We start from the raw sequence: 15,026 nt of genomic DNA, 5'->3' as shown, positions 1-15,026 counted from the left end.
CAAGGGAACTAATTATAAAAACAAGTATTTTTGCAAAATCTAGTCTGCTATGATATAACATATAATGCGATAGGCTTTTACTTTACCGGTAGTCTTATGTGACTGTTTCTAAATTAAGAAGACAAATTTGGATTTGCAACTGGCAAGGGGATGTGTTTACATTAATAGGCTGTGTAAACGACAAGCTACATCCTATATGCTCCTCGACCTGAACATGCATGAACTATTTGCCACTGGACGGAATAAATAAAATTTATTTTTCCCCTTTTTCCTAGCGAGTATTAATACATGTTATATTTAACCAAAATGTACACACTGATGTTTTAATGGACAATTTCTGATTTACGCTTGAAACGTGAACCTTTATTTTAACGATGTTTATACTCTTCAATAAAATCAATATTTTAATGTAAACGTAAACATAAATTTGCATCTGTTTGCTTCCATTATTTATTTCATATTCCGGTATGTTCATTTTTGGTTTGTATAAACGACTGTTAACGTCATAATCCAACTACATTTTGTATGTCTATACTTTGGTGGACCATCGCACTTTAGGGTATGGAGGCATCAGACTTTAGCGTAGACCATCTCACTTTAGCATGACAATCGTACTTTAGCGTCCCCATCGCACTTTAGAGTCCTACAAATATATATAATAACATAAAAAAATGTAATTTTTGATTGTCCTTTACTTTATGACATGTCTAGTAGAGAAACTTTTGTTTCACTAGTATCATATATGTACATTATCAGCAAGTATATAATCTGCCCTAAATGTTATTATTTTTGGAAAAGTATTATTAATAAAAACTTTTAAAATTGAAATGTGATAAACAATAACAAATCATGCAATAATGACTCAAGGACAGACATGTTTATTATATATTCCATCTTCATCCTGTGTGTTTATTCATTTAACAATACTGATAAAATATTGCATGTGTACACTATTTCAGACAATATTTACAAAGTCTGCCATAGTTTTCTTCAGAAACATACAACATAAGTTCTAAAAAGTCTTAACATATTTTAATAATCTATTGACCTTTAATGGAAAGGTATTACTTCTTTCACTGCTTAACTAGTAGGAATAACTAAAATTTATGACATACTCTCAAAGACACTGTTGATTGATTATGTTTTGGTGTAAGCCACTACCCTCAGCACTATATGTAATGGGGTGGGGATTGTCTTTGTAATTATTGTTGTAAATACTTTTGTGTGACATTTCCATTAATCCGGATTGGGAGATGTATTCATACGTACACACATACATACATGCCTCTGACAATTGGCTGCTTATACAACTGTACAGTAAAAAGAAATAATGTATTATGTACAAAATTTGGTAGAATAGATAAATTTATTGTCAGGTCAGCTTTGCATGAGGAAGTCAGAACCTTAGCTCCTGGATTATTTCTAGTTTCATCAATGGATCACATTTTAAAATATTGGTACTTAAAAAACTTCTTGCACGCAAGGTTAACACACACTATAAATCTGTATTTCATTCTTCTTATAAGTTAATTTCTACCTTTCATTAGTTTTACACTAGTCATCTTTAGGGTCATTTATAGCTTGCTGTTCAGTGTGAGCTAAGGCTCCCTGTTGAAGACCTATAATGGTTTACCGTTACATATTGGGACTTGGACAGAGAGTAGTCTCATTGGCACTCATACCACATCTTCTTATATCTATCATATCTATCTATAATTGTTAACTTCTAAGAATCACACATGGCACCTTACCAGTGAAATGACAGGACCTGTAGGGTTTATCAACAACTTTTTTAAATGTTTTAATTGTCTGGTCATTATTGATAATAATTTTATAGTACCGTATAATAGATATATGAAAACTTTTTTTAGCAAATATAATCCTTAATTGAAAGGTGTAACTTCCTCCACTGCATAATAAGTAGACATAACTTGAATTTATGACCAACTCTCAAAGAAATTATTGATTGATTTTTTTTTTAATGTTAGACTATTCTCTATTTCTTGGTGGCCACTTTTTATTAGGCATACTCTGAGAGAACCAAAACCTTTGTCCCGAAAACTGACAATCTTAGTGTATTAAGACTGGTGTGAATCTCAAGTGTTGACAGGCTAAATATATATAGTATATATGATATAGTAGTTGAACTTAACTTACACCACTCAGCCACTCGGCCACCAATGCCCCTCAAACACATCATTAAATATGTTACATTTAAAGTCATAAGAAACGAGTGACCGGTGAAAAATAATGTTCTTCCAATTCTTGAATCAATGCATACAAACATAATAAACTTAGTCTTCTGTGCACCAATTTATCATTTTTTTCGTGTAAATTTCGTATAATCGTCAATTTTTTTTTTCAATCGGTCAGTGTTGTTGTAAAAATATGGCAGGTAATTAAAGTTCGTGTTTTGAAAGCCGAAGTTTAATGATTGTCACCTGTTTGTCAACAATCGACAAAAAATCAACAAAAAAGCATGGAAATTGAGCACGTGTTTAACATGTAAATTCAGATAATAGTTTATTTTATGACATTCATGCGTATTGTGATCACTGGATTTTTACGAGATGGGTCACACTGAGGTCACTTTGCATACGGAAAATATGTCGGGGGAATTGCTTCCTGGAAGGAAGCAATTGAAATAAAGTAAACTTCTTCTAAATATGAATAAATTAAAGAATTTTCTTCAGAAAAAAGTATATGTACACAAGTTTTATAATGAAAACTATCCATTGAGTTATAAAAAAACATATGCATTATTTTTTATGATTTGAGGTTTCTTATGACTTTAACTGCTTGATTCTAAATAAAGGCTAAAAATTGTCAATTTAATAGTTCCAATTTGCAGTCATTAACTGTTTGTACAAAGCATACCAACTTACAGTCATATCAATTTATGACCAGTTATTTTATTCAATTTATATATCTGAGAAAAAGATAAAATAAAATTTTTGACACTGAAATCAGATACTTTTTTCTACATTATCTTTCACATTCACAACTTTAAACTAAGTATTTCCACTTGTTATATATGTGTATATTAACTCATCAGAGAAACCAGGACTAAATTTTGTATATATGCCAGACTTATTATCTTTATGCTGTCACTTAGGAAAGCAGTAATTCACTTAGTTTGTCATGTTTTTTGTTATCCATAAGATAAATTGAATTTTGCTAAGTAGTCACACATGTAAAGACAAATGAAACCTGAAGACTCATTATGCTTAAAACAAATACACCTTGGATAATTCAGTCCATCCTCTTCATGAATCAGTACTTTACTCTTCTGTCCATCTTTTGATATTACTATTATTTTATTTGATCTCTGGTCTACTACATAAATGTAACCAAAATTATTGGTCCATAGTCCCATTGGTCCCTCTAAATCCTGTTTATATTGCCAGATCTGTTTACCGGATCCATCATAACAGTATACTGCTTTACCACCATAGTCACTATAGAATACTCTGTCTTCACAGTAAGCAACGTACTCAAGAAATGATCTACTCAGAACTTGCATTGACTTCAGTGTATTTCCTTCCAAGTCTATAATACGGATTTCATCACTATCCAAACCTACAGCAAGAGAATCATCTGTTGATGATAATCCAAAGCAGTATTTGTCTAATGTGATAACTTTGGTAACTGTTTCATTCTCCATATTGAAGATCTTAATGGCTTTCTCCCTAGGATAAGTTATGGCTATAGTGTTCTGATTGATCTGTGTAACGCTCTGGGCTCCACCAGGTATAGGTAGTTGTTTGTGTAGTTTGCCATCAGAAGTAAGTAGGTTAACTTTACCACCACTTTTCACTACTATAACTCTTCCATCCATCAGACAAATCATGTCACTAATCAACTGCTTTATGTTGATATCTATCTTTGTCTCAATATTCATTGTCATGTTGTTTATGTTGGATTGTTCGTGTGATGGTACTTGTGCTTTCCTTCTCACACTTGTTTCTTTCTTCATTGAGACATCTGTCTCGACAACCATTACTTCTCCAAGGGATGCTAAAGTCCCTAACTGGCTGATTACCTTTTTTACTTCATCATTTTGCTTCATATTCATTTCAACTTCTTTGGTCCTCCCATCATTTTCTAGATCCTCAACATATCGTTGACATTGGTGTACTTGTTGTTCTATCTGATGTACACCTAGAAATGATTGGAGTTTAGAAATATTTGTTGTGGCTGTTTGTAATTGATCTTTCATTTTCTTCAAGTTTTTAGTTTTCCTGTCAATTTCAGAAATGAAATCAGTTGCTTTTGATTTTTCCTGATTCCAAATACTATCTATTTCTTTGCATAACTTCTTCTCCAGGTGGTCTAGATGTTTATTTATTTTCTTTCTAATTTCTGTTATAGAATTCTTAATGCTAACACACTGAATTTCTCCTGTTTTGATGTTTTCTGATTTGTTGCTGATTAATTTGTTAAAAAAATTCACGAGAGAACTTATGTCTGTCTCTACAGTCTCCTTTGATTTTTCAATTTTGATTTTATCCACTACACCTGCCAAACTTTTTATTCCCGTACATTTTAAATGACTAGTTGAAATACATTCATCACAGCAAGGCATTAAATGACCAGGACAGTACAAGTTGAGTTGCTGACCATGTTTGTCACATTCTGTTTTGATGGCTTGGATGGATGGTTTATAACTTTTGATATCAATCGTCTTATGATCACATGTTGCTTTGAATCTTTTGTGATGACTTAAACATGTTGAACATAATCCTTCATCACAGTTGTAACACCAGATGTCAGCTTTAGTGGTTACTTCCCCTTTGTGACAAGGTCCACATAGTATAGGTTTACTGGATGCCATGACCTGAACATGAACAAATGAAAAATGTTATTTAACTTTGCTTCATGAAATCTTGAAAGAGCTGATAAATCAAGAGTATAACCAAATCTGTAGAAGGAATATTAAGGAGCTTTGCATCAGGTAAATAGATGTACGTTCCTTTATTGAAAAATGATTTCCTTTTTGGGCCCCACCTACGATAGTAGAGGGGCATTATGTTTTCTGGTCTGTGCTTCCGTTAGTTTGTCCGTCCATCCGGCTGTCCGTCCATTCAGGTTAAAGTTTTTGGTCAAGGTAGTTTTTGATGTAGCTGAAGTCCAATTAACTTGAAACTTAGTTCACTTGTTGCTTATGATATGATCTTTCTAATTTTAAAGCCAAATTAGGCTTTTGACCCCAATTTCACGGTCCACTGAACATAGAAAATGAAAGTGTGAGTTTCAGGTTAAAGTTTTTGGTCAAGGTAGTTTTTGATGAAATTGAAGTCCAATCAACTTGAAACTTAGTACATATGTTCTCTATAGTATAATTTTTCTAATTTTAATGCCAAATTAGATTATTACCCAATTTCACGGTCCATGGAACATGGAAAAGGATAGTGCCAGTGGGGCATCTGTGTACTTTGGATACATTCTTGTTTTCCCCAATATTTTTTTACTGTGAAATTGTATTAAAATGAGTAGGTTCTATAAGGCCTTAAAATGGCCCCTTTTTTAAACGTCTGTCAAAATTTTGACGGGACATATTATGGTATACAAATGTCCTGCCTCCGGCTGTCTGACGTAAACATGTCGCACCGTAACTTGAGAAAGATTCATCCAAATTTCATGAAACTTAATGCAGTTATATGGTCAAACGATTTCACATGTCGCGCTGTATCTTAAAAACAATTTATGATAATTGCTTAAAACTTTACAAACTTCTTAGTTATATTAATCTTAAGATCTGTATAATTTTTGGTGATGATTCAAAATTTTATTTTTGAGTTATTGAGTATTTTGTTAAAAAAAGGGATGGGATAATTACATGTCGCGACATATCTTAAAAACAATTTATGGTTATTGCTTAAAACTTTACACACTTATTAGTTATATTAATCTTAAGATCTGCATTCTTTTTGGGTTTGATTCAAAATTTTATTTTAAAAATATTGAGTTTAAAAAAAAAGGTTGGGTCTTTCACATGTCAGGATGTATCTTAAAAACAATTTATGATTATTGCTCAAGACTATACTCACTTCTTAGTTATATTTATCTCAAGATCTAATTACTTTTTGGTGATGATTCAAAATTTTATTTAAGGGTTATTATTGAGTTTTTTTGTTAAAAAAGGAGGGTTTTTCGCATGTCCAGCTGTATCTACATGTAAGAAATTATTTATTATTATCATGATTATTGCACACAAGACGACGGGTGTATTATAAGCTCATGGTGCAGCTGATTATTTAGATTAAGTTTCAAATCTGGATTTATTGACAATATCAAAATGAATCAAAGCTAATACAATTAATAGGAAAAGAGCCTTTTGTTAAAAATTCATGTACCTGCGTTTTATTCATGACGTCACAAGTAGTACTCATTTTGATTATTTTTCCCACATTAAACATGTTAAAAATCAATGAAAATGGGTAAATTCCATTGATTATTGGACAAGAACCATAGAGAGTATACATCAACAAAAAAGATCTTATAAAGTAATGTTTGTAAAGATCTTTCACTTGAATATTTAGTTTGTCGACACCTGCACTCTATGTTTCCTGGTCCAATTTGGTTGAACCTTGACCTATTATGTCAAAATTCGCCAAAATTCCTTACCTTGACCTATGTTGGATGTACAAATCAATACTTTCGAAATAAATCGTGGACTCGAAAACTTTTATTTAACTTTCTCACATGTCTTTACGACTACTTAAAACATTTTTTTTTTGTAACATTGAACATTATAATTGGGGCAATTATGTCCTTATTGAACTTACTCCTTTTACGGTTGATTTCCCCTGTATTTGTTTCACTAACAGGTTTAAAATGTTAAAATGATAAAACTTGAGATTGTTCAAAAGTTTTTGAGGTATTGCTCACAACAACATCATGGTCGGCACTCAACATAGGGTTGTTCAGGAAAAGCTTGAAACATATTATGATGTTTTCAAATGTTTTTTTGCTTTACTGTTTTTGATCAACAGAATCAATAAAGATAAGTATTTAACAATTAAAAAAAAATAGTTGATTATTTATAGGGCCTTGATTTTTTTACACTATTCAACCAGATCTATACTTTAGCCTATGAACTCTTATTATCTATATTTATGTCTTTAATGTGATAACATATAAAAGTGAGTACAAATGCCTGTTGTTATTTTCCTCTTGAAGTCCAGATTGTTTTTGATGTTAGGTTTGCCATCTTCTTTATATTCATATTAAAATATATGTAAAAAAATAAACAAAAAGATACATAGCCCCAAATACAATCCTTGTTTTTCATTGTCAAAAAGGATATAACTTTTTCAACTAAATAGTTTACCTCTTTGATTAGTGAATTGTCATCATCTGTATTTTGTTTCTATCCAATAAGTTACAAGGAAGTAAATTAGAACAGGTTTATACATGATCTCCATTATCAGTATGTATATTTAAAGGTCACACCTATATACAGATCTATCATACCTGTTATAGTAAATCATACCTGTTCTAGTTAACAGATAACATTGAAATGACACAACCATGAATATGATATAATGACAATTAGTTTTCCTCTAAAGATAAATCTAAAACATTTTGTATTATTTTTTTTTTTTTTTTTTTTTTTTTTATTATTAAAGTGAAATATTTTTTTATTTTTTTGCTTTTATACTATAACAGATATGTCAAATTGTGCACTGCTAAAATATTTAAAAATACAAGATCTGCAAAAATAACAAAAGTGGTTGCAATACCGCTAAACATTATTATCAAAATGTCATGCCTTCACTAGATGAGCGATTTCGGCTCTTTGGAGCCTCTTGTTATTTTTTTTTTATAATTAAACAAATTACATTTTTTGTTGAAATAATTTTACATGTGGTAGTTTTTCTTGCATCAGTACAAAGTAATTATAATTGCACTAAACATGCTAAATTTTATCATTTTTTTTTATTTGTGGAAAACAGGAAATCATAGAAACCCAATCCACAGTAACAGTGACAGTAATAGATACAAATGACAACAATCCAGAATTCCAGAATGTACCTTATTCAGCACAAATTCCTGAGGTAAGATTTCAATTATATTGTATTGACAAAACATTGTTTAGGAATAGAATTAATTTATATAAACTGCAGTCCTGAATTAACAGCTAGAAAACATATGCATGCAGAGTAAATCTTTTCCCAATTTATACAACTTAATACATAATATGGTGTAAAAGTAAAACAATTGGAGAAAGGTAATGAATATCCTACATTTTTAGATCTTTTTTATCAGTAAACATGGGGTATACACCACTGTGAGAGCAAATTATTGGAAGTACATTACTGTGAGAGCAAACTATTGGAAGTACTGTCTTGTTAAATTCTTGACAATTAGAATATCACTGGCACCTTGTTTAAGTGTGTTGTAAAGAAGCTGTGGTATGATGGACACTGAGATAACTACTCACCATTGTCCAAATGTATTTAGAAGGTCAACAACTACAGGTCACCATTCTGCCTTCAATAATGAGCAAAACTATTTTCCTAAGATTGCAATAATTAATTTCACATTTATTTACATTGCAATAATAAATTCAAGCAATAATTTCTGAATTTACAGTAGCACTTGATCATCTTAATCATATTTTTTACCATCTTAGATATCTTTTCAGTTGCTTTTTATACCCCCGCTTTGAAAAAAAGGGGGGTATACTGTTTTACCTCTGTCTGTCCTTCCGTCAGTCTTTCAGTCCATCAGTCCGTCAGTCTGTCAGTCAGTCCGTCTGTCCCATGAATATTTTTGTCACATTTTTCTCAGGAACTACACTACCAGGATTTCTGAAATTTGGTTTCAGGCTTGATATAAGTCAGCTATACTCTGTGATGCGTTTTCAGATTCATCACTCAACAACTTCCTGTTAACCGAACACTTGTTTGATTTTACACATGATAGCCAAGTTGAAAATTTATCGTCACATTTTTCTCAGGAACTACAATACAAGGATTTCTGAAATTTGGTTAAAGGGTTAATATAAGTCAGCTATACCGTGTGATGCGTTTTCAGATTCATCACTCGACAACTTCCTGTTTACCGAACACTTGCATATTTTTACACAATTAATATTATCCACTTGCGGCGGGGGTATCATCAGTGAGCAGTAGCTCACAGTTTCTCTTGTTATTTTAACAAATGTCCAATCCTTTCTTTTTTGCTTGTCATCAATTAAACTGAATGATTTCAGGACACTTATCTGTTGGAAACATTGTGGTATTTGATAGATATGGCTTATTATGCAGTAAATTCATTAAATACAATTCATTTATGACACAATTAATCGGAAAACACAGTAAACATTTTGCAAAAAATACACAGTAACCTTATTTAATTCAATTTATTTAGGTCACAGGTGTTGGAAAAATTGTATTGTAAAATGGATATGCAGTAACCTTATTTAATCCAATTTATTTAGGTCACAGGTGTTGGAAAAATTGTGTTGTAAAATGGATATGCAGTAACCTAATTTGATCAAATCTTTTTATGGCATAGTTGTTGAAAATAATGTGATGTACAAAAGATATGCAGTGACCTAATTTGATCCAATTTATTTAGGATACAGCTGTTGGGAACACAGTGTTCAGTGGGATTAGGATATTAGATAGTGATATTGGTATCCATGCGGAAGTGGAATTAACATGTTTTGTGGACCTTACCGATAGTCAGGTATGTCTATGTTCCACATGGAAATTATTTTGTTCAAAGGTGACAGTTAAATGAATTGCAATTAGTCTACAAAATATGATGAGTTGAAGTGCCATTAAAAAAAAAGGTTTATGAACTCATCTTGTAACAATAAAATTGAGAATGGAATTGTAACAACTATTGGTTGTATAAAAAATGGTGACTGGCTATTTCTTTAATTTTGACCGGTGTGAGAAAATATTTCTCCTCACTAAAGAAAAATATGTTCTCGGCAAATGATTGGTAGAAATTTAATTGTGATGTTAAATTTTCTTGTTTTCTTCTGAAATTCCCTTGATGTCATGAAAAAAGGCGACCATGCCTAATGACGTCACATCAAAAGTACACAACTTTCCTCTTATCTTTGAAAAGGAAAGATAAAAATCATTAGAGAAACCACTGTAACTTGTGTATTACAATATTTCTCAACTCTCAACAGTTAAATTTTAATTCTTTAAAAAGCTCGTCAAGCCTTGTGCTTCAAATATTGAAATTTAACTGTCTCGAGTGGAGAAATATCGTAATACACTTGTTGCAGTTGTGGAATCTATATATATCTAGGTCATCACTGTCAAATAGAAAGGTTGTCATGTTTCTTCAGAATAACTTGCAGACAGCAACATGGCTGTTGTTGTTAAAAATAGAATATAATAGTAAAAAAAATATGATTTGAAAATCTTGCCTGGAAATGATGTATCACATGTGATACTCCTCAAGAAAAGTAATTTACAGTTCAATCATTTTTTTTGTATCTTTATCCGTCATTTCCCAGACAAGGCTGTCAAAACTACATAAGGTAGATAGGGTGTCTTCCTTCATTTTGGATTTTGAAATACCAGAAAACAAGGTCTAGATCTTTGATCAAATGTGCAAATTTTGAGATTGTTAGGTAATTCATGTGTAAGAATTTTCATTATAATGTAGAAAATGCCATTTTTTATCATATTTATTGTTGTATTTTACAAAAAAAAGGAATACTACTTTTTCCAACTTTGCCAAATAAGGGGAGGCAACTCAAATGCAAGGGCAGATAATTCAGATAGTGTTACTTTTACAATAAAATGTGTTAGGAATTTACCCATTTTATTATGTAGTAAGAAACGAGTCCGGTGACCCTGTTTTTAGCTCACCTGGCCCGAAGGGCCAAGTGAGCTTTTCCCATCACTTTGCGTCCGGCGTCCGGCGTCGTCCGTCGTCGTTAACTTTTACAAAAATCTTCTCCTCTGAAACTGCTGGGCCAAATTTAACCAAACTTGGCCACAATCATCATTGGGGTATCTAGTTTTAAAAATGTGTGGCGTGACCCCGCCAACCAACCAAGATGGCCGCCATGGCTAAAAATAGAACATAGGGGTAAAATGCAGTTTTTGGCTTATAACTCAAAAACCAAAGCATTTAGAGCAAATCTGACATGGGGTAAAATTGTTTATCAGGTCAAGATCTATCTGCCCTGAAATTTTCAGATAAATCAGACAACCCGTTGTTGGGTTGCTGTCCCAAAATAGGTCATTTTTAGGAAATTTCACCGTTTTTGGTTATTATCTTGAATATAATTATAGATAGAGATAAACTGTAAATAGCAATAATGTTCAGCAAAGTAAGATCTACAAAAAAGTCAACATGACCAAAATGGTCAGTTGACCCCTTAAGGAGTTAATGCCCTTTATAGTCATTTTTTGTCAATTTTTCGTGAAGTTTTGTTATCATGTACAAAAATCTTCTCCTCTGAAACTACTGAGACAAATTTAACCAAACTTGTCCACAATCATCATTAGGGTATCTAGTTTAAAAAATGTGTGGCGTGACCCGGCCAACCAACCAAGATGGCCGCCACAGCTAAAAATAGAACATAGGGGTAAAATGCAGTTTTTGGCTCATGACTCAAAAACCAAAGCATTTAGAGCTAATCTGATATGGAATAAAATTGATTATCAGGTCAAGATCTATCTGCCTTGAAATTTTCAAATGAATCAGACAACCTGTTGTTGGGTTGCTGCCCCTGAATTGGTAATTTTAAGGAAATTTTGCTGTTTTTGGTTATTATCTTGAATATTATTATAGAAAGAGATAAACTGTAAACAGCAGTAATGTTGAGCAAAGTAAGATTTACAAATAAGTCAACATGATTGAAATGGTCAGTTAACCCCTTTAGGAGTTATTGCCCTTTATAGTCAATTTTTAACCATTTTTCGTAAATCTTAGTTATCTTTTACAAAAATCTTCTCCTCTGAAACTACTGGGCCAAGTTCATTATAAATAGAGATAATTGTAAGCAGTAAGAATGTTCAGTAAAGTAAGATGTACAAACACATCACCATCACAAAAACACGATTTTGTCATGAATCCATCTGCGTCCTTTGTTTAATACTCACATAGACCAAGGTGAGCGACACAGGCTCTTTAGAGCCTCTAGTTTCTTTTTCTCATCTGAAAGCATAATATTGGAGCTATCTTTACATATTTTATCTCAAAATTCTATGGTGTAGTTTTAGTTTTATGGCAGAAAATTGGGTTTTCCATGCATAATCTATACAAAATCTAACAATTTTGCACAACCTGTAGTGTGAAAATAAGTCCTGTGACCCATTCTTTTTAATAATGTTTTTAAACATGCAGGATATAAACTTCATTTTGGAAAATTATTAAAATATTCCATGGATTATAATTTAGATACCCTATCTACCTAAAACAGAAATGACAGAAATTCAATGATCGATATTAACCAAGCTTTTGTAAAAAGATATAGAGTTCTTAAAAACATTTTTTTTTATCTTGATGGTTCACGAAGAAAATCTACTGGTCCCCACTATTATTTCTATTGTGATATACCTAAATTTGTTGGACAAAACCTTCAGACCACCATTTTTCGAGAACTTTGAAGATATGTTAATGATTTTCTTTTTAGATAATGACTAAGGACTGAAACTGTCATCAAGTACTTTGCATTCAATAATTAATACTATAATTTAATGTATTAAGCATTCTGAATAATGCTGTGTAAAGGTAACTTCACCAGAAAACCGGAGGATATGGGTTTAGGTACCTTTAATGCAAAAAACAAAGGATATGGGATATGTACTCATGACACAAAATCAGTACATGCTCATCTAAAAACACAAAAATTATATACTCTTTGTCTATAAACTTTGAATGTCGGTCTATTATTTAAATGGTATATAAAAATGAATGTCTGTATTATTTATGGCTCTTATTGATATTACAGACTGTGGAAGCTTGTGGGTACTTTAACTTGACAACCCAACAGCTTGGACAAGGTTTATACAGTGGAGCGGTCATTTTGAAGAAACCATTAGATTATGAGTTCAGAAAGGGGTTTACCATGACTATACAAGCTAAGGTAAAGGTTCAAGACAGACAAGGTTATCGTTACAAACAAATCCTGTAAAATAACAAATACTTTTAACACATTCCTCTAGCTTCCATCATATTTTACCATTGAATGAAAATTTGAGATGATTTATATACTTTTCACGAAGTTATATAGATCTTGAATACTTGTCTCATCAAAGTAATTTGAGTTACTTTTATTTAGTTGATTCTTGCTTTCCTATTCATGTGTTATAAATATAATTATAATATATTGAATTCTGTATTCAGCATTAAACTACTGACATGTTAAATCTACTTTAGAAAAGGACTTTACATGAAATGTTTAAAAGAACATGGGACTTCAAATGATTATCGTTGTCAGAAGATCTTTTAACATTTCTTATATAGCATATATACATTCAACATTAAAACAGATAAGTTTTTTTTTAACTCTTATTATTATCTACACAGTCACATCAAATCTTATCATGTGTGTCTTTATATTTTTACAGGACAATTATAAGCAGCTAGGTGGAGCTCCATCTTTGATGACAACTGTCAATGTTTTGTTGGAGATAGAAGATCAACAGGATACGCCCCCTCTCTTTATGGAAACACCCATAACAATATTTGTTATAGAAAATCTACCAGTTGTAAGCTAAAGTATATTTTGCTTTAAGATTTGTTTGTTTGTTCATTTTTGAATGAATTCCATTTATTTTCTATATTGTTCTGTTCCGACTGTTCGTAATGTTCATCAGTTTTTATGCCCCACCTACGATAGTAGAGGGGCATTATGTTTTCTAGTTGTCTGTTCGTTCGTGTGTGTCCGTTGGTCCTGTTTCAGGTTAAAGTTTTTGGTCAAGGTAGATTTTGATGAAGTTGAAGTCCAATCAACTTCAAACTTAGTTCACATGTTTATTTTGATATGAACTTTCTAATTTTTATGCCAAATTAGAGTTTTTACCCAAATTTCACAGTTCACTGAACATAGAAAATAAGAGTGCAAATTTCAGGTTAAAGTTTTGGGTCACGGTAGTTTTAGATGAAATTGAAGTCCAATCAACTTGAAACTTATTACACATGTTCACTCTGATATGATCTTTATAGAAATTAAATGCCAAATTAGATTTTTACCCTTAGTTTCACAGTCAATTGGACATAGAAAATGATAGTGTGAGTGGGGCATCCCTGTACTGTGGACACATTCTTGTTTAAGCCCAATAAATTGATACCAAGAATAGTGTAAGAATGATATGACATGTCTGTTTAACTTTTTTTTAGGGAACTCCTGTTGCAACTGTGACTGCTAAAGATGGAGATGAAGGCTCTCCTAGACCAATCAAAATCGTCAACAAAGGTAAAACATATTGATCTTTGTTGATAGCTCAACATATTTGAAATATTTGGAAACTTGATTTGAGAAATTTTATTCAAGTATTTACAGTGTATTTTGTGTGTTAGTGAGAAGTTTTGTGTGTTATAATCATTCAATGACTCGCCTTTATTTGTTTTTTTTACAATATATTTATTTTATCAGCTAAATAGAAGAATAAAAAGGAAACAAATGTGAAAGACAATTATTTATTGTCCATCAGAACCAGACCATCATAAGTGTCTAAAAATAATCTCCTGTGTATTAGTGGCTTATGATAACTGATCATAAATCTTTCCTAGTTACATTTCTTTTTTTCTTTTCGTTTTATGGATAAAATTGTAAAATTTTATTAAGGGATTCAATTTTCACTGGTTATTTAAATAACTGGTTATTTATTTAAATAACCACTGTTATAGAAGTTGGACAGTTTTATTGAATGTTCTTTTCATCTCCAATTTGCTGTTCTTTTGGTCCCTCAGTCAGTTTCCACACTTTTTATCCCATGGATTTCATTCTTATTTTCAGAGTGTTTTAAAGTCATAAGAAACGAGTGACCAGTGAAAAATAATGTTCTTCCAATTCTTGAACCAATGCATACAAA

The 15,026-nt window shown here is 31.6% G+C and overlaps 1 protein-coding gene across 1 annotated transcript in view; it reads left to right on the top strand.

Annotated features, from left to right (window-relative positions):
* The window catches only part of LOC139489478 (cadherin-87A-like), a 61,975-nt gene that overhangs the window by 8,030 nt on the left and 38,919 nt on the right, over positions 1–15,026 (top strand). Inside the window, exons 7-11 of the mRNA XM_071275911.1 lie at positions 7,959–8,060; positions 9,589–9,699; positions 12,941–13,075; positions 13,560–13,700; positions 14,332–14,407. Of these exons, the coding sequence (XP_071132012.1) occupies positions 7,959–8,060; positions 9,589–9,699; positions 12,941–13,075; positions 13,560–13,700; positions 14,332–14,407 (565 nt within the window). The remainder of the gene's footprint in view (positions 1–7,958; positions 8,061–9,588; positions 9,700–12,940; positions 13,076–13,559; positions 13,701–14,331; positions 14,408–15,026) is intronic.

This window comes from Mytilus edulis, chromosome 9, assembly GCF_963676685.1.
Source record: "Mytilus edulis chromosome 9, xbMytEdul2.2, whole genome shotgun sequence".
NCBI classification, from domain to species: domain Eukaryota; kingdom Metazoa; phylum Mollusca; class Bivalvia; order Mytilida; family Mytilidae; genus Mytilus; species Mytilus edulis.
The sequence above is the reverse complement of the archived record's forward strand: the minus strand, read 5'-3'. Positions and strand labels throughout refer to the sequence as shown.